At 42.9% G+C, this 20,953-nt stretch overlaps 1 protein-coding gene across 1 annotated transcript in view; it reads right to left on the reverse strand.

Moving 5' to 3' along the window:
* LOC144593026 (uncharacterized) overlaps positions 1-20,953 on the reverse strand; it is a 102,053-nt gene that overhangs the window by 21,668 nt on the left and 59,432 nt on the right. The window contains exon 10 of the mRNA XM_078398440.1: positions 19,862-19,944. Coding sequence (XP_078254566.1) covers positions 19,862-19,944 — 83 coding nt within the window. The remainder of the gene's footprint in view (positions 1-19,861; positions 19,945-20,953) is intronic.

Below are 20,953 nucleotides of genomic sequence, written 5' to 3' on the forward strand. Positions count from 1 at the left end.
ATGAGAGGGGAAAGGTTTAATAGGGACTTGAGGGGCAACTTTTTCACACAGAGGGTGGTGGATATATGGAATGAACTGCCAGGGGAAGTCGTTAAGGCAGGTACAATAAGCGAGTTCGCATGCCAGGTCAAGGGTCATTCAGGATAAACAGTCTCGCCTGCTGAGCTATTGTGTGTATACAGACCTGCGTTTCATACATATTTTCCAGTTTTGCTTCTTCGAGGTAAGAAAATACTGCTTTTAAAACTATTAACTAGGTGTATTTATGGTTCATTTGTACAGAACTACGATGATTTTGATGGTTTCATTGGCTTTTCCTTGATCACTTGCTGGCCCGCTTCGGTGAGTGAACGAGATGGTGACGATTAATAACAACCAATTTTTATTGTTTTTGTTTTGGGGGGGGAGAGAATGAAATGAAATGTATGATTTCTATAACTATCAATAGATAATATGAAAAGTATCTGTGGGGTTTTCGCCTCATACCTAGCGCCTCCTAGTATGCACGTATGTTGACTGCTGAATGAGTTCTGCATGTACATGTGTAAATAAAGTTGTGTAGTACAAAACTGAGTCACGAGTCTCCTGACTAATCATGTCTCTTCTGATTCCCATTACATTGGATAATTTTAATCAGTATTTGACATTCTAATTTTCAGTTATAATCTCGTGATTGTATAAATTAGTTCAATATAGCACCATTTTGTTTTGCTTTGTAACTTGTAATGGACATGCTTACAGATCGTGATTTGATAAGGTCCACGCAGACGAAACAGATAATAAATAAATGCCCAGCACTGAGATGCATTCTCGGCTGCACAGAGATATTTATAGAACGACCACGGCATCTACAATTGCAGGCTCTGACATGGCCCGACTACAAGAAACACAACACTGTGAAACTATTGGTTGGAATTGCCCCAAACGGCATGATCACATTCTTATCAAAAGCTTGGGGTGGGCGATCATCTGATGCACACATTGTTAGGAAGAGTGGATTTTTGAACTTAGTTGATCCTGGGGATCGCATAATGGCAGATAGAGGATTTCCCATTCAAGAAGACTTGATGTTTTGCCAAGCCTATTTAGAGATTCTCCCTCCCAGTGGTGGTTATCAGCCAATGACCAGAGAAAAAGTACACAAAACCAAGAAGGTTGCCAATGTCTGCATTCATGTTGAACGGGCCATAGGTCGTCTAAAGTGGTTTAACATCCTGAGAAACACTTTACCCATCACTTTACTTCTGCATATTGATGATATTTTCACCATCTGTGCGGCATTATGTAATTTACTGCCTCCATTGGTGTGTAAATGAGATGTTGTTGCACTTGCAGATCATTTTGATCAGAAGTTCAACTTAATGTTCAACCAGATTTGATATGAACTGAAATCCAGAACTCAATCAGTAAATGTACAGAAGTTCATACATCTCTTAATTTCTTTCATTTCATTTAATCGTTTATCAACCATTGTTTCAGTGTACATTAGCCATTAAGTTCACTAGCAACGCTCTTGTTTATCCCGAATGACCTTTGACAAATCCCATGATTCCTTGCTTTTATCAGATACCGAACTCGCTTATAGCAATATTTAAAAAAACATTTGGACAGGTACGTGGGGAGGAAAGCTTTAGGGGGATATGAGCCAAAGACGCGCAACTTGAACCAGTGTAGATGGGGCATCTTGGTCAGCATGGACATGTTGGCCGGAGGACCTGTTTCCATGCTCTGTTACCAGCCTGCTCCCTCTTGGCCTAGTGTCATAGAGTTCTTTTGCACAGAAAAAAAGTTATTTCAGCCCAGTGTGTCCATGGCAACCATCAGGTCTATTTATACTCTTCCCACTTTCTTGCATAATTCCATTTGACTTGCTCAGTCAGATCAGATCAGCAATGTTCTTTTTGTAAAGGACTGGTTTTAAGGCGCCTTATGATCTACTCCTCTCTTTATGTACTTACATTCTTATTAATTAATAGCAGGAGCAAAACATTTTTATTACCCAAGAACATATCAAAGTAACTTAGAAAATGTCAAATTAACAAACTATTTTGTGAATAACCTCGATCTATTAGTAAACGAGCGGGAAAGATGCATTGGTTGGAATACAAACAACATAATCTGAGGTGCTGTGCATAAATGAAGAAGACAGGTGCTCCTCAGCTTACGATGGGGTTCCGTTCCGAGAAACCCATCGCAAGCCGAAAAGATTGTAAGTCGAAATGCATTTAATACACGCGATCACGTGGCGCGGCTCACTACGGGCACCATCGCCAAGTCGACATATCGCAAGTCGAAGCATCGTAAGCTGGGGATCACCTATACCTCAAAAAAGTTGGAATGATAAAAATAAAGATGGTATGGATCTAATTAACAATGTCTGATGACTAGATTGCAGGAAAGTCATTACAACATCCAAATGATCTCAAAACTAACTTGACTTGTTGCGATGTATCTTTACTTAAGACTTCAAACTTCAGCTGCATTTATGATAAAACTGCAGATTTTTGTAGAATAAAAATGCAATCCATTGATGATATAGCTCTAGTGTTAAAGCACCAAACATTATTTCTTACTTCCTTTATTTCGAGGAGTTGCTCTTGATAGCATGCCTGAAACTAAATTACATCTGGCAAATATTTATATCTTCAATATAATTCTAGCTTTGAAGCATTTCTCAATCTCTTGTGTGACACAAAGAAAAATGGGTTCTTGCAGTCTTGAATCTTATATCAAAGAACCTCCTCTGGCCAAAGAATTACAAATGAAAATTGATTTTTATGAATACATAACTAACCATATTCATTCATTGGGCTCCATATACCATAGCTACTATTACAACTGTAGAATTGACTGATAGTCAGGAACTGAAATGGATTTCTTGATGAATAGCTGAGGATGGGTTCATTCACTTGGATGAAAAAAGTTAATTTTGAAAACTCGGGTGTAAAATGCGCAAAATTAATCTTTCCGTAGCTTTTCCTTGTTAGGAAAGTCTGCAACTTCTCTATCAATGTTATAATTACTTTTTTAATGCATTCTCATTTCATTTACAGAAGCTAACATAAATTCTGGCCAAGAGCAAATCACATAATAGAGGTTACAAAATTTGTTTTTGGGTGCCACAAATGTTCACACTGCTTTCATTTCAAGCAACATGATATCTTATCTCCTCATAACAGAATCATATTTAAATCAAATCAAAAATTATGTTTTAGCTTGATGACTTTCATGTGAACTGAGAAAAGTTAGACATTAAACATATTATAAATTGCAGATGAGGGGAGGTGCGGAGAGAACAATGGGATGAAGACCAGATGAGATTAAATGGCACAAATAATGGTGTTTCTGGCTGAGAGAGGGTGGCAGCAACTATGGAGAGAGAAAGTCAGAGTTAACAATACAGATTGAAAGCCTTTCACAAAAACTGGAAAGGCTGGTTATCTCAAATTGGTTAAGTCTCACGTGGTGTAAAATTACTAGTTGGTAGTGAAATGTTGTTTCTGGAGCTTACAATGGGCCTTCCTGGAACAGTGTAAGAAGCCAAAGCCAGAGAGGTGAGAAATGAAAAGAAAAAGAAAAGTGCTGGAAACATGTCAGGCAGCATCTGTGGAAAGACAAATTGAGTTAACGTCTATGATCATAGACTCTTAATCAGAATTGGGAAAGTGATAAAATAAATTAGTTTAAAGCTGTAGAGAGGGTGGAGAAGGAATAGATAGAACATAGATAATTGTGAAGCCAGGGTTATAGAACTGGGAAAGCACCACACACATTTCTCTCTTCTGCAGTTGTTTTTCTGATTTTCACAGAGAGGTCAGACTCAGGCAAGGATGGAGAATTAAAATGACAGGCAACTGGAAACTCAGGGTTTCTCTTCAAGACTGCAAAATCACTTTGTGAGATTTGTAATGTAGCAATACTGAACTATTATAGACCTGAAAAGATAAATCTCCCACAAATACAGGCTTAAATCCAACATCACTAATTAAAAAACCTATTTAATGGGTTCTATTTTTCAGTCTATACTATCTTAAACCATTATATATTTGACGGAAGTTTTGAAATTATCAAACAATAGACAATAGACAATAGGTGCAGGAGTAGGCTATTCGGCCCTTCGAGCCAGCACCACCATTCAATGTGATCATGGCTGATCATTCTCAATCAGTACCGCGTTCTTGCCTTCTCCCCATACCCCCTGACTCCGCTATCCTTAAGAGCTCTATCTAGCTCTCTCTTGAAAGCATTCAGAGAACTGGCCTCCACTGCCTTCTGAGGCAGAGAATTCCACAGATTTACAACTCTGACTGAAAAAGTTTTTCCTCATCTCAGTTCTAAATGGCCTACCCCTTATTCTTAAACTGTGGCCCCTTGTTCTGGACTCCCCCAACATTGGGAACATGTTTCTTGCCTCTAACGTGTCCAACCCCTTAATAATCTTATATGTTTCAGTAAGATCCCCTCTCATCCTTCTAAATTCCAGTGTATATAAGCCTAGTCGCTCCAGTCTTTCAACATACGACAGTCCCGCCATTCCGGGAATTAACCTCGTAAACCTACGCTGCACACCCTCAATAGCAAGAATATCCTTCCTCAAATTTGGAGACCAAAACTGCACACAGTACTCCAGGTGCAGTCTCACTAGGGCCCTGTACAACTGTAGAAGGACCTCTTTGCTCCTATAATCAACTCCTCTCGTTATGAAGGTCAACATTCCATTGGCTTTCTTCACTGCCTGCTGTACCTGCATGCTTCCTTTCAGTGACTGATGCACTAGGACACCCAGATCTCGTTGTACGTCCCCTTTTCCTAATTTGACACCATTCAGATAATAATCTGCCTTCCTATTCTTACCACCAAAGTGGATAACCTCACACTTATCCACATTAAACTACATCGGCCATGCATCCGCCCACTCTCACAGCCTGTCCAAGTCACCCTGCAACCTCATAGCATCTTCCTCACAGTTCACACTGCCACCCAGCTTTGTGTCATCTGCAAATTTGCTAATGTTACTTTTAATCCCTTCATCCAAGTCATTAATGTATATTGTAAATAGCTGCGGTCCCAGCACCGAGCCTTACAGTACCCCACTGGTCACTGCCTGTCATTCTGAAAGGGACCCATTTATCCCTACTCTTTGCTTTCTGTCTGCCAACCAATTTTCTATCCATGTCAGTACCCTACCCCCAATACCATGTGCTACAATTTTGCACACGAATCTCCTATGTGGGACCTTGTCGAAGGCTTTCTGAAAGTCAAGGTACACTACATCCACCGGCTCTCCCCTGTCCATTTTCCTAGTTACATCCTCAAAAAATTCCAGAAGATTAGTCAAGCATGATTTCCCCTTCATAAATCCATGCTGACTCGGAACGATCCTGTTACTGCTATCCAAATGCTCCGCAATTTCGTCTTTTATAATTGACTCCAGCATCTTCCCCACCACTAATGTCAGACTAACTGGTCTATAATTTCCTGTTTTCTCTCTCCCTCCTTTCTTAAAAAGAGGGATAACATTAGCTACCCTCCAATCCACAGGAACTGATCCTGAATCTATAGAACATTGGAAAATGACCACCAATGCGTCCATGATTTCTAGAGCCACCTCCTTAAGTACCCTGGGATGCAGACCATCAGGCCCTGGGGATTTATCAGCCTTCAGTCCCATCAGTCTACCCAACACCATTTCCTGCCAAATGTGAATTTCCTTCAGTTCCTCTGTCACCCTAGGATCTCTAGCCACTAGAACATATAACAATTACAGCACGGAAACAGGCCTGTCCGGCCCTACCAGTCCACGCCGACCATTCTCCCTGACCTAGTCTCATCTACCTGCACTCAGACCATAACCCTCCAATCCCCTCCTATCCATATACCTATCCAATTTACTCTTAAATAATAAAATCGAGCCAGCCTCCACCACTTCCACCGGAAGCCCATTCCATACAGCCACAACCCTCCGAGTAAAGAAGTTCCCCCTCATGTTACCCCTAAACCTTTGTCCCTCAATTCTGAAGCTATGTCCCCTTGTTGGAATCTTCCCCACTCTCAAAGGGAAAAGCCTACCCACGTCAACTCTGTCCGTCCCTCTCAAAATTTTAAAAACCTCTATCAAGTCCCCCCTCAACCTTCTACGCTCCAAAGAATAAAGACCCAACCTGTTCAACCTCTCTCTGTAGCCTAAGTGCTGAAACCCAGGCAACATTCTAGTAAATCTCCTCTGTACCCTCTCCATTTTGTCGACATCCTTCCTATAATTTGGCGACCAGAACTGCACACCATACTCCAGATTTGGCCTCACCAATGCCCTGTACAATTTCAACATTACATCCCAACTTCTATACTCGATGCTCTGATTTATAAAGGCAAGCATACCAAACGCCTTCTTCACCACCCTATCCACATGAGATTCCACCTTCAGGGAACAATGCACAGTTATTCCCAGATCCCTCTGTTCCACTACATTCCTCAATTCCCTACCATTTACCTTGTACGTCCTATTTTGATTTGTCCTACCAAAATGCAGCACCTCACACTTATCAGCATTAAACTCCATCTGCCATCTTTCAGCCCACCCTTCCAAAAGGCCCAAGTCTCTCTGTAGACTTTGAAAATCTACCTCACTATCAACTACTCCACCTATCTTAGTATCATCTGCATATTTACTAATCCAATTTGCCACACCATCATCCAGATCATTAATGTAAATGACAAACAACAGTGGACCCAACACAGATCCTTGGGGCACTCCACTAGACACTGGCCTCCAACCTGACATACAATTGTCAACCGTTACCCTCTGGTATCTCCCATTCAGCCATTGTTGAATCCATCTTGCAACCTCACTATTAATACCCAACGATTTAACCTTCTTAATCAACCTTCCATGTGGAACCTTGTCAAATGCCTTACTGAAGTCCATATAGACAACATCCACAGCCTTGCCCTTATCAATTTCCCTGGTAACCTCTTCAAAAAATTCAAGAAGATTAGTCAAACATGACCTTCCAGGCACAAATCCATGTTGACTGTTTCTAATCAGGCCTTGATTATCCAAATAATTATATATATTGTCCCTAAGTATCTTTTCCATTAATTTTCCCACCACAGACGTCAAACTAATAGGTCTATAATTGCTAGGTTTACTTTTAGAACCTTTTTTAAACAAAGGCACAACATGCGCAATGCGCCAATCTTCCGGCACCATCCCTGTTTCTAATGACGTTTGAAATATTTCCGTCATAGCCCCTGCTATTTCTGCACTAACTTCCCTCAATGTCCTAGGGAATATCCTATCAGGACCTGGAGACTTATCCACTTTTATATTCTTCAAAAGTGTCCGTACCTCCTCTTCTTTAATCCTCCTAATTTCCATCACTACTCTACTTGTTTCGCTTACCTCACATAATTCAATATCCTTCTCCTCGGTAAATACCGAAGAAAAGAAATTGTTTAATATCTCCCCCATTTCTTCCGGCTCAGCACATAGCTGTCCACTCTGACTCTCTAATGGACCAATTTTATCCCTCACTATCCTTTTGCTATTGACATATCTGTAGAACCCCTTGGGGTTTACTTTTACATTACTTGCCAAAGCAGCCTCAAATCTTTTTTTCGCTTTTCTAATTTCCTTTTTAAGATTCCTTTTACATTCTTTATATTCCTCAAGAACCTCATTTACTCCCTGCCGCTTATATTTATTGTATATCTCCCTCTTTTTCCGAACCAAGTGTCCAATTTCCCTGGAAAACCATGGCTCTTTCAAATTATTATTCTTTCCTTTCCACCGAACAGGGACATAAAGACTCTGTACTCTCAAAATTTCACCTTTAAATATCCTCCATTTCTCTATTATATCCTTTTCATAAAACAACAATTTCCATTTCACTCCTTTTAAATCCTTTCTCATCTCCTCAAAATTAGCCTTTCTCCAATCCAAAATCTCAACCCTTGGTCCAGATTTGACCTTCTCCATAATGATATTGAAACTAATGGCATTATGATCACTAGACCCAAAGTGCTCCTCAACACATACCTCCGTCACCTGACCCATCTCATTTCCTAACAGGAGGTCCAACACTGCCCCTTCTCTGGTAGGCACCTCTACGTATTGCTGCAAAAAACTATCCTGCACACATTTTACAAACTCCAAACCATCCAGCCCTTTAACAGAATGTGATTCCCAGTCTATATACGGAAAATTGAAATCACCCACAATCACCACTCTGTGCTTACTACTAATATCTGCTATCTCCTTACATATTTGCTCTTCCAATTCTCGTTCCCTATTTGGCGGTCTATAATACACCCCTATAAGTGTTGCTAAACCTTTCTCATTTCTGAGTTCCACCCAAACAGCCTCCTTAATCGAGCCTTCTAGTCTGTCCTGCCAAAGCACTGCTGTGATATCCTCCCTGACAAGCAATGCAACACCCCCACCTCTTGCCCCTCCGATTCTATCACATCTGAAACGTCGGACAGAAGATTCTGTGGCAGCAGGAGGGACTTGAGGATGGTCTGTTACCTCCCTGGTGCCAGGGTTCAACACATCACAGACCGGCTTCAGAAAATCCTAGTGAGGGAAGGCGATCAACCTGAAGTCGTTGTGCACGTGGGCACGAATGACGTCGGGCGGAAGAGGAAGGAGGTGCTACAACGGGAGTTTAGAGAGTTGGGAAAAACACTGAGAAGTAGGACGTCGAAGGTAGTTATCTCTGGACTGCTACCGGTACCTCGTGCTGGTGAGGCCAGGAACAGAGAGATAGAGGGTATGAATTTATGGCTGAGGGGCTGGTGCAGAGAGCAGGGATTTAGATTTCTGGACCACTGGGATCTCTTCTGGGCTAGGGGTGACTTGTACAAAAGGGACGGGTTGCATCTTAACAGCAGGGGAACAAACATTCTGGCAGGCAGGTTTGCTAGTGTGACACCTGTGGCTTTAAACTAAGTAGTGGGGGGGAGGGGTTAACAAATTGTGAATATGAAGATGAGGTAAAAGGGAATACAGGAGATATTGCAAAAGACTCTCGGAAGAATGGGAACAGAAGTTCTAGAGCGGAAAAGAAATTAAGGGCAGGGCCAATTGTGAACGATGTGAGAGGGGAGGTAAATACAGAAGTTAAAGTGTTGTACTTAAATGCGCGTAGTATAAAAAATAAAGTGGATGAGCTTGAGGCTCAGTTAGTCATGGGCAAGTATGATGTTGTAGGGATCACTGAGACATGGCTACAAGAGGACCAGGGCTGGGAACTGAATATTCAGGGGTACACAACGTATAGAAAAGACAGACAGGTGGGCAGAGGGGGTGGGGTTGCTCTGATGGTAAGGAATGATATTCATTCCCTTGCAAGGGGTGACATAGAATCAGGAGATGTTGAATCAGTATGGATAGAAATGAGAAATTGTAAGGGTAAAAAGACCCTAATGGGAGTTATCTATAGGCCCCCAAACAGTAGCCTCGACATAGGGTGCAAGTTGAATCAGGAGATAAAATTGGCGTGTCAAAAATGTAATGCTACGGTGGTTATGGGAGATTTCAACATGCAGGTAGACTGGGAAAATCAGGTTGGAAATGGACCCCAGGAAAGAGAGTTTGTAGAGTGCCTTCGAGATGGATTCTTAGAACAGCTTGTACTGGAGCCGACCAGGGAGAAGGCAATTCTGGATTTAGTGTTGTGTAATGATCCTGATCTGATAAGGGGACTAGAGGTAAAAGAGCCATTAGGAGGCAGTGATCACAACATGATAAGTTTTACTCTGCAAATGGAAAGGCAGAAGGGAAAATCGGAAGTGTCGGTATTACAGTATAGCAAAGGGGATTACAGAGGCATGAGGCGGGAGCTGGCCAAAATTGATTGGAAGGAGGCCCTAGCAGGGAAGACGGTAGAACAGCAATGGCAGGTATTCCTGGGAATAATGCAGAGGTTGCAGGATCAATTTATTCCAAAGAGGTGGAAAGACTCTAAGGGGAGTAAGAGACACCTGTGGCTGACAAGGGAAGTCAGGGACAGCATAAAAATTAAGGAGAGGAAGTATAACATAGCAAAGAAGAGTGGGAAGACAGAGGATTGGGACTCTTTTAAAGAGCAACAAAAGTTAACTAAAAAGGCAATACGGGGAGAAAAGATGAGGTACGAGGGTAAACTAGCCAATAATATAAAGGAGGATAGCAAAAGTTTTTTTAGGTACGTGAAGAGGAAAAAAATAGTCAAGGCAAATGTGGGTCCCTTGAAGACAGAAGCAGGGGAATTTATTATGGGGAACAAAGAAATGGCAGACGAGTTAAACCGTTACTTTGGATCTGTCTTCACTGAGGAAGATACACACAATCTCCCAAATGTTCTAGGGGCCGGAGAACCTAGGGTGATGGAGGAACTGAAGGAAATCCACATTAGGCAGGAAATGGTTTTGGGTAGACTGATGGGACTGAAGGCTGATAAATCCCCAGGGCCTGATGGTCTGCATCCCAGAGTACTTAAGGAGGTGGCTCTAGAAATAGTGGAAGCATTGGAGATCATTTTTCAATGTTCTATAGATTCAGGATCAGTTCCTGTGGATTGGAGGATAGCAAATGTTATCCCACTTTTTAAGAAAGGAGGGAGAGAGAAAACGGGTAATTATAGACCAGTTAGTCTGACATCAGTGGTGGGGAAGATGCTGGAGTCAATTATAAAAGACGAAATTGCTGAGCATTTGGATAGCAGTAACGGGATCATTCCGAGTCAGCATGGATTTACGAAGGGGAAATCATGCTTGACAAATCTACTGGAATTTTTTGAGGATGTAACTAGGAAAATTGACAAGGGAGAGTCAGTGGATGTGGTGTACCTCGACTTTCAGAAAGCCTTCGACAAGGTCCCACATAGGAGATTAGTGGGCAAAATTAGGGCACATGGTATTGGGGGTAGGGTACTGACATGGATAGAAAATTGGTTGACAGACAGAAAGCAAAGAGTGGGGATAAATGGGTCCCTTTCGGAATGGCAGGCAGTGACCAGTGGGGTACCGCAAGGTTCGGTGCTGGGACCCCAGCTATTTACGATATACATTAATGACTTAGACGAAGGGATTAAAAGTACCATTAGCAAATTTGCAGATGATACTAAGTTGGGGGGTAGTGTGAATTGTGAGGAAGATGCAATAAGGCTGCAGGGTGACTTGGACAGGTTGTGTGAGTGGGCGGATACATGGCAGATGCGGTTTAATGTAGATAAGTGTGAGGTTATTCACTTTGGAAGTAAGAATAGAAAGGCAGATTATTATCTGAATGGTGTCAAGTTAGGAGGAGGGGGAGTTCAACGAGATCTGGGTGTCCTAGTGCATCAGTCAATGAAAGGAAGCATGCAGGTTCAGCAGGCAGTGAAGAAAGCCAATGGAATGTTGGCCTTCGTAACAAGAGGAGTTGAGTATAGGAGCAAAGAGGTCCTTCTACAGTTGTACCGGGCCCTGGTGAGACCGCACCTGGAGTACTGTGTGCAGTTTTGGTCTCCAAATTTGAGGAAGGATGTTCTTGCTATGGAGGGCGTGCAGCGTAGGTTCACTAGGTTAATTCCCGGAATGGCGGGACTGTCGTATGTTGAAAGGCTGGAGCGATTGGGCTTGTATACACTGGAATTTAGAAGGATGAGGGGGGATCTTATTGAAACATATAAGATAATTAGGGGATTGGACACATTAGAGGCAGATAACATGTTCCCAATGTTGGGGGAGTCCAGAACAAGGGGCCACAGTTTGAGAATAAGGGGTAGGCCATTTAGAACGGAGATGAGGAAGAACTTTTTCAGTCAGAGGGTGGTGAAGGTGTGGAATTCTCTGCCTCAGAAGGCAGTGGAGGCCAGTTCGTTGGATGCTTTCAAGAGAGAGCTGGATAGAGCTCTTAAGGATAGCGGAGTGAGGGGGTATGGGGATAAGGCAGGAACGGGGTACTGATTGAGAGTGATCAGCCATGATCGCATTGAATGGCGGTGCTGGCTCGAAGGGCTGAATGGCCTACTCCTGCACCTATTGTCTATTGTCTATTGTCTATTGAAATCCTGGAATATTTAATTGCCAATCGCAACCCTCCTACAACCATGTTTCACTGATCGCCACAACATCATACTTCCAGATGTCAATCCAGGCTCTAAGCTCATCCACCTTTCTTACAATGCTCCTAGCATTAAAATATACACATTTAAGGGACCCATCATTTCTTATTCTCAGTTTATTTCTTTTCCCTTCTTTCTCTCCTACATATTGGGTCTGAGTGTTTCCCTTTTCTGCCTCCTGCCTCACACACTGCCTATTAGCTATCTGTGTTTAAGTCCCTCCCCCCAACCGTACTAGTTTAAAGTCTCCGCAGTTATTTTAGCAAATCTCCCCGCCAGGATATTGGTTCCCCTCGGGTTCAGATGCAACCCGTCCTTTTTGAACAGGTCATACTTCCCCCAGAAGAGGTCCCAATGATCCAGAAACTTGAAACCCTGCTCCCTGCACCAGTTCCTCAGCCACGTATTTATCCTCCACCTCACTCCTTTCCTATTCTCACTATCGCGTGGCACAGGCAGTAAGCCTGAGATTATTACTTTGGAAGTCCTTTTTTTTAACTCTCTTCCTAGCCCCCTGAATTCTCCTTTCAGGACCTCTTCCCTTATCCTACCTATATTGTTGGTACCTATATGTACCACGACCTCTGGCTCCTCTCCCTCCCCTTTCAGGATATCCTGGACACGCTCAGACACATCCCGGACACCGGCACCAGGGAGGCAAACCACCATCCGGGTCTCCCGACTGCGTCCACAGAAACGCCTATCTGACCCCCTCACTATAGAGTCCCCTATTACTACTGCTCTCCTCTTCCTTTCCCTACCCTTCTGAGCAACAGGGCCGGACTCCTTGCCAGAGGCCCGGGCACCGTCGTTGCCCCCAGGTAGGCTGCCCCCCCAACAGTACTTAAACAGGAGTACTTATTTCCAAGGGGCACAGCCACCGGGGTACTCCCTAGTCCCTGCCTCTGTTCCTTGCCCCCCCTAACAGTGACCCACTTGTCTACCTCCCGTGGTCTAGGAGTGACCACCTCCCTGTAACTCCTATCTATAACCTCCTCACTCTCCCTGATCAGACGGAGGTCATCAATCTGCCGCTCCAGGTTCCTAATACGGTCCCTTAGGAGCCCCATCTCGTCACACCTGGTGCAGATGTGGATGTCTGGAAGACTATCAGACTCCCAGATTCCCCACATCTGACACCCAGAACAAAAAACTGCCCTGGCAGTCATACTCTCCAAACAAAGCCCCGTGCTCGGTTACTAAACCTACCGCCCGGCCGCTACTCCAACCGCTCCAACCGCCCACCCAAAAGAACTGAGTGATCTCCTGAGAGAGGCGAAAAACCGGATAAAAAACCCAGGCCAATTTGGGAAAAAATCCGGGAAATTCCTCTCCGACCCCAAGCTAGGCGATCGAAACTAGTCCGGGAGATCACACAGGTCTTACTCCTTACTATCCCCACACAATCCCCACACAATCCCCACACACTACTTCCAAGCAACACAGCTAGGTGCTGCTTGCTACTGCTGCTTGCTGCTGCTGCTACTGCTGATTGCTGCTGCTACTGCTGATTGCTGCTGCTGCTGCTGCTACTGCTGATTGCTGCTGCTGCTACTGCTGATTGCTGCTGCTGCTGCTACTGCTGATTGCTGCTGCTGCTACTGCTTATTGTTGGACTGTCTAGGAGATTGTTTGTATCTTCCTTAGTGAAGACAGATGCAAAGTACCGGTTCATCTCGTCTGCCATTTCCTTGTTCCCCATAATAAATTCCCCTGCTTCTGTCTTCAAGGGACCCACATTTGCCTTAACTATTTTTTCCTCTTCACATACCTAAGCTTTTACTATCCTTTATATTATTGGCCAGCTTACCTTCGTACCTCATCTTTTCTCCCCGTATTGCCTTTTTAGTTATCTTCTGTTGCTCTTTAAAAGAGTCCCAATCCTCTGGCTTCCTGCTCTTCTTTGCTATGTTATACTTATTCTCTTTTATTTTTATGCTGTCCTTGACTTCCCTTGTCAGCCACGGATGCCTCTTACTCCCCTTAGAATCTTTCCTCCTCTTTGGGATGAATTGATCCTGCAACTTCTGCATTATTCCCAGGAATACCTGCCATTGCTGTTCCATCGTCTTCCCTGCTAGGGTCTCCTTCCAGTCAAATCTGGCCAGCTGTTGCCTCATGCCTCTGTAATCCCCTTTGCTATACTGTAATACTGTAATACTGACACTTCCGATATTATGATTTGTAGATTGAAACTTATCATTTATGAGATGTTGGTGTTAGGGGTGGAAAGATTCATTTTTGGATTGTTTTATACTTAGTGTCCATTTCCATTAAACTTTCCACATTCTTTGAGGCCTCTAACCGATCACCTTCTTTTCAAAGAAGATTCCAAATAAAGCAGCAGAACCTACGGTGCACTTCCATCATTTCTGAAATATTTCCTCCACTAATGCTCACAATATAAATCAGTAAGTCAAGGAATATCTCAGAAGATTGCCCTTTATTTTATTTTATTTTCTCAGGATATCTGAGTGAGCAATAAGGAGTGCACTTATTGTTCACCCACAGTTGTTGCACTGGAGATATTACCGTGGTTTGATTAGCTGCTTATGAATTAGTCTTAAACAGCAATTAGAGCTGCTGGTGTATGGCACCAGCAACCTCCAGCTACTGGGTAGAGTTTACCTGAGACCACATGGGATTCCCCTTGCATAGGGGTAAAACAGGAGCTCCAGTTTCCTCTGACATCCCAAAGATGTGGAGGTAGATGGCTACTGTAAATTTCCCCTGGCATAGGGGTGAAACAGGAGAATCATTAGGGGAGGGGGGGGGGGGGGGGGAGGGGAGCAGGATACGAGTTAATACATATGTCAGAGAGAATTGATTTACAGCAGATAAGTTGGGGCATAGTACAAAGGTGAGTGTTCTGAAATCCAGCATTGGGTTGACTGAATGGCCTCTATTTAATGGAAAATGAAAATGTGAGAAATCCCATTTATCAGCGATAATTTTATCTTTGTATAAATATATTACAGTTTCTTGTGCATTTAAGAATTTTAAAATTACTCAATTTCTATGGATCCCAAAAGGAACTAATAACTCACTACTCTTATTCTCATTCATAATGGGCCGTATCTATCATCACTCTGAAGCTGCTGCCCACCTGCCTTTGGGTCATGCTGCTTCTTCCAGTGTTATTCTGGGCATTGATTTCTGCAGGAGGTTTGGCTCCCAGAAAATTGACCTGCTCTAATCACAGAATGGCTCCAAGACCCAGTGCGGTCCTATGCCCAGGTTCACAGCTGCCAGTGTTATCAAGGTATTTCATTTTATCACTGCTTTTCATGTTCAGAAAATGAAAGACATTGCTCAAGCTTTACAACAAAAGGTCTTTTAAAATTTACAACACATGGAAAACACCTGAAAAGCAAACACATTACTGCTGATAGACAGTCTGAAGAAGGATCTTGACCAGAAACGTCACCCATTCCTTCTCTCCAGAGATGCTGCCTGTCCCGCTGTTACTCCAACGTTTTGTCTATCTGCGGTTTAAACCAGCATCTGCAGTTCCTTCTTACACATTACCTCTGATAATCTGTCCTGGACCCAGCACTTTAGTGCAAATACAAAGAAGGTTCATCTACTTCCTCAGAAGTTTAGTTTAGTTTTTTTTAGTTTAGTTTAGAGATACAGTGCAGAAACAGGCCCTTCGGCCCACTGAGTCCGCACTGACCAGCAATCCCTGCACATTAACGCTATCCTACACTAGGGACATTTTTAACATTTATACAGAGCCAATTAACCCACAAACCTGCATGTCTTTGGATTGTGGGAGGAAACCGAACTTCTCTGAGAAAACCCACGCAGGTCACAGGGAGAACGTACAAACTCCGTACCGACAAGCACCCGTAGCCAGGACCGAACCCGGGTCTCTGGCGCTGCAAGGCAGCAAATCTACCGCTGCCCCACCATGCCACCCTGGAAGTTTGAGGAACTTCGGCATGTTGCCAAATATTCTATCAATCTTCTATATGTGCATGGTGAAGAGCATACTGACTGGTTGCATCACAACCTGGTTGGGCATTTAGATTGGCAAAGAACAAAGAAGGCTGCAGAAACTGGTGCACGTTGCCCGTCCATCACAAATACTGACTACCCCCCCATCAAAGGGAAGCATTGCCTCAAGACGGCAGCTAATATTTTCAAAGACCCACACCACCCGAGCTATGTTCTCAACTCTTCACTAAAAATCGCAAAGAAGGTAGGGGGCTCTGAAAAACAGGTTTTCAGGGCATTTGAGTTTAATGAGGGGAGTGGGGAATATATTGAAGGATTATGAGTAGGAAGGAATTGCAGAAGCTGGTTTAAACTGGAGATAGACCCAAATAGCTGGAGTAACTCAGCGGGTTAGACAGCATCTCTGGAGAAAATGAATAGGTGACGTTTCGGGTCGAGACGAGGCTTGTCTGAGAGAAGCTCCTAACACTTTGCTCCACGTTGCAATTCTTTTGACACTTAATTCAACTCAAAAGTTACATAATTTAACTTTTAAAAATTATATATTGGACATTTCACTAAAGTATCATGAGGGCTAAAGCATCCAACCCTTCCTGCCTTCCCCCATTCAACTGGATCAAGGCTGATTTATACCTGAACTTTATTTTCCTATCTTACCTTAACTAACATAAATCTATCAGTTGTGCCAATGTTGTGGGTTCATTTCTGTACAATCTAATGGAGATGCAAGAAACTGCAGATGCTGGAATCTTGAGCAAAAAATAAAATGCTGGAAGAAATCATGTGGAAAAAAGATGCTGGAAAAACAGCATTGCATATTCCACTTGGCTATCTTACAACGCAACAGTAAGAACATTGAATTCTCCAACTTGAAATAATAATTCCCAGTCCCACTCTATCCCCTACATACCCATTTCTCCCACCATCTCCCATCACCCCAATTATTCCTCTCCTTCACCGCTCACCTCCCATCCCTAATTCCCTTCGATCTTCTCTCTTTCCCTTCCCCTTCCCCTGGTCCACTTCCAAACATATCCCTCCTCTGGCTTTACGTTTCATTCTTCCTCTTCTTTCCTCATCAGACACCATTTTAACTCCTTTTCACTTCTGGCCTTTGTCACTTACTCCACCAATCTGCCAGTCACTCTCTCCCATCCAGCTGTATTCACCTATCACTTGTAGGGCTTTGTGCTGCCCGACCTCTCTTTTCTGGCTTCTCCCTCCCCAAATCCCATCGTTCCAAAATGCCATCTGTCCGTTCTCTCCGTAGATGCTGCCTAACCCGCTGAGTTCCCCCAGCACTTTGTTTTTTTGCTTACATCGTCTAACTTTAATTTTACAATTATCCTCTTTCCAGGAGGTCCGGAACATCTCCAATCAACTTTGCCTGAAACTAATGCTGAGAATTGAGTCTTGTTTGCTATCAAAGCTCTCAATGACTTTAAAGGTTTTCAAAGTCTCTGCATTCTAAAATCACTAAGATTTAAATTAATAAGAAAAAACATTATTTAAAAAAAATCTACAGCACTGAAACACTTCAGTTTAATTAAAATAACCGCAACATTTGTCTTCCTTTTTACTCTTAAACTGCAAATCTAGAATCGTTGCAGTCACAGTGGTCACAGATTCCATGCCATGTCTGGCTGCCGCAGAATCAGAGTGGCGCCTCACCGCTGTTTTAAGGATTCACAGCAGGACTATGCCCCACAACGTGCACTCCACGGTAAGTCATTACATGGAGTGTTGTGAGAGTTGCAACACCATCTGCCATTCAGAAAGTCATTCACAGCATGTTTGTGCAAGTCCGGAACTGCCTTTTGTTGATGGCTGAGTGCCAACAGTTCACAGCCAACAAGATACAGGCCAACTGATTTCTCTCTCTGACTCTGCAGTCAAATCAGGAAAAAGAAACATAGAAAATAGGTGCAGGAATAGGCCATTCGGCCCTTCGAGCCATATGATCATGGCGGATCATCCAAATTCAGTACCCCGTTCCTGCTTTTTCCCACTATCCCTTGATTCCGTGAGCTCTATCTAACTCTCTCTTAAATACATCCAGTGAATTGACCTCCACTGCCTTCTGTGGCAGAGAATTACACAGATTCACAACTCGCTGGGTGAAAAAGTTTTTCCTCATGTCAGTCTAAATGGCCTACCCCTTATTCTTATCACTTGTTGCCCCACCGCAGCCAGACTCAGAGATCATTTACATCCTGGTTATCAGCTGGTTAACGACACATCAACCAAAACAAAAATGATTGTAATATAAACCAAATACAGCTCCAGGGTTCTGATTTGAGACGGATTCTGAAGCTGAACCTTAAATCCAAGTTTATCATGATTTTCAGACATCAACTGAAGAAGCTCCTCTCCAGCTTTGCTCCCATATGGTTCATTAATGTAAGCGCCAATTACACAGAAAAGGTTTTGTCAGATTCAATGACAGCCACAAATATTATTAAACCCAAGTCACTGCAACTGAATACGTTTGAGTTTAAAAAGAAAGACACTTTTACAAATGGAGCATAACTTAAAACCATTGCCTTTAACCAAGAGGGGGGGGGGGGGGGGGGCGGGGGGAATGAGTGAAATTTGGGTTTAATCAGAGAAGGTGCTTTTGAGAGAATGCTACATTCCCGTCACATCTCAACTGGCGATTATACCATCCTTGAAGATGTCCTTTGGTTTATTTTCCACTAAGGCGGCACTTCATGAAATGTTTTGTGCAAAAACATAAAAGAGGAAGGAGTTCCTTTTTATAGCCTACTGTGTTCATGCTCAAATACAAATAAAAGCAGCGAGGGAAAACATTGGAAGACTTTGAGTGAGAAGAACAAATGTGGCCTGAGTTGGAGGATTGTAGGGGATGAGGGAGATTATGCTGCTGCAGGCCCAGTGGCGTTTATAAGATCATAAGTCATAGGAGTAGAAGTAGGCCATTCAGCCCATCAAGTCTACTCCACCATTCAATCATGGCTGATCTATCTCTCCCTCCTAACCCCATTCTCCTGCCTTCTCCCCATAACCCCTGACACCCGTACAAATCAATTTGTGGAGGGAAAAGGTCAGACAATATTTTGTGTCGGGATCCTTTGTCAGACTGATCAATGTTTCATTTGCATTGTCTAAAACATGAGTCATGGCAGAACAATAACTTTGTAAACATCACCTGGTATGTGCTATAACAACATTATCGAAGACCAGCATCCTAAACGGTCCCAAATCACATTTCCAATTTCAGGTCTGGGAAGTACAAAGCAGGAAACAATCCCTTGCTTATTAGATGTTCTCCTCACCATCTGAAATTGACTCGTGATGTGTAAACACAACTTAATTTCACAATGTCAGAATACAATGTGGCAAACTGCTCTACTGTCATGAAAGTACATTGTTCAACCAACTATACGTTGCACATCAGTTCAGTTTGTTAATGTGACTCTCCTGAGGGGAGGATAATCACACTTTGGATGTTACAGTTTCATCTGCTATTTCTTTTTGGCTTTTCTTTTCTTGGGGGAGCATAGCACTTATCCATATCTGACAACAAATATAAAAGCAAATACTCTCACTGACCTCAGCAACTGCATGTTGACAATAAAGCCTGTGACCTTGAAGGGATACACCAACTCTATCGTATTTGTAAATCCCCGTTACAATATTAGTACACTGTTCTTATAAAGTAACATTTTCATCAACCAATGTCCCATCAATGGAAAGGAACTATTGTTAAATGACACTCTATTGAAGTCTCACAACACACATCAGATTGTGTTACTTCAGCATTTAAAAGCAATGGTTAATGATTCACGTACCTGACCTGAGAAATGCTCTCATTGATAAAGAAGTGTTCATCCACAGCTGTACTAAGGTGGGCTGGATTGCTCAGCAAGTATTTCTAAAGACCAGAACATAATTGGTAAAGTCAAGGGTGTTCATTTGGTGAAAAATGCTATTAACACGAAAATCCACAGCATAGTTATTGTCCCTCCCCCTTGACAGTTTTGTGCAGGCTTGCTAAAAAGTGCAATTTCTTACCCCACAAACAATATTAAAATCGTGTTAAAGAAAGCTGTTTGTCAGTTTTGCTCTCCTTAGATTCACCTGTTTAATATCTGTTCAGATTGATAAAACCTCTTTCACCTGCTATTCCTCAGGAGGTTTGAGCATTTACTTTGAACGTCTTGATCGGTTATGAAGGAAATGTTAAAACTTTAGGAAATCACAGCTTTGTTTTCATTTTACTGATATTAAGAGGATTAATGAGATCTTTAAAACCGGTTATGTTATTTATGTATAAACATAAAGTGCAATGACGTCGTCAAAAATATAATGCCTTTGCAACAAAGTTTTCTACTTAATTTTCTACACACAGTTAATGAGGTTTACCATTAAATTCAGGTTTTCCTCATTTTGTCTGCATTTCCAAGATCCGGAATCTTGGAATCATCTTTGATCAAACCCTCTCCTTCGACAAACACATCAAACACATCACCAAGACAGCCTTCTTCCACCTCAAAAACATCGCCCGTCTCCGTCCATCCCTCTCCTCCACAGCTGCAGAAACCCTCATCCACGCCTTCATCACCTCCCGTCTGGACTACTGCAACAGCCTCCTCTATGGCTCACCCTCAAAAATCATCAGTAAACTTCAATACATTCAAAACTCGGCTGCCCGTCTACTCACCCACTCCCCGATCCGTGACCATATCACCCCCGTCCTTTACAAGCTCCACTGGCTCCCCATCCCCCAGAGAATCCAGTACAAAATCCTCCTCATGACCTACAAAGCCCTCCATAACCTGGCCCCATCCTACCTGACTGACCTCCTCCACAGACACACTCCCACCTGCACCCTCCGTTCTGCTGCTGCCAACCTCCTGTCCCCCCCCATCCGGACCAAACTC

Source organism: Rhinoraja longicauda, chromosome 4, assembly GCF_053455715.1.
Source record: "Rhinoraja longicauda isolate Sanriku21f chromosome 4, sRhiLon1.1, whole genome shotgun sequence".
Taxonomy (NCBI): domain Eukaryota; kingdom Metazoa; phylum Chordata; class Chondrichthyes; order Rajiformes; family Arhynchobatidae; genus Rhinoraja; species Rhinoraja longicauda.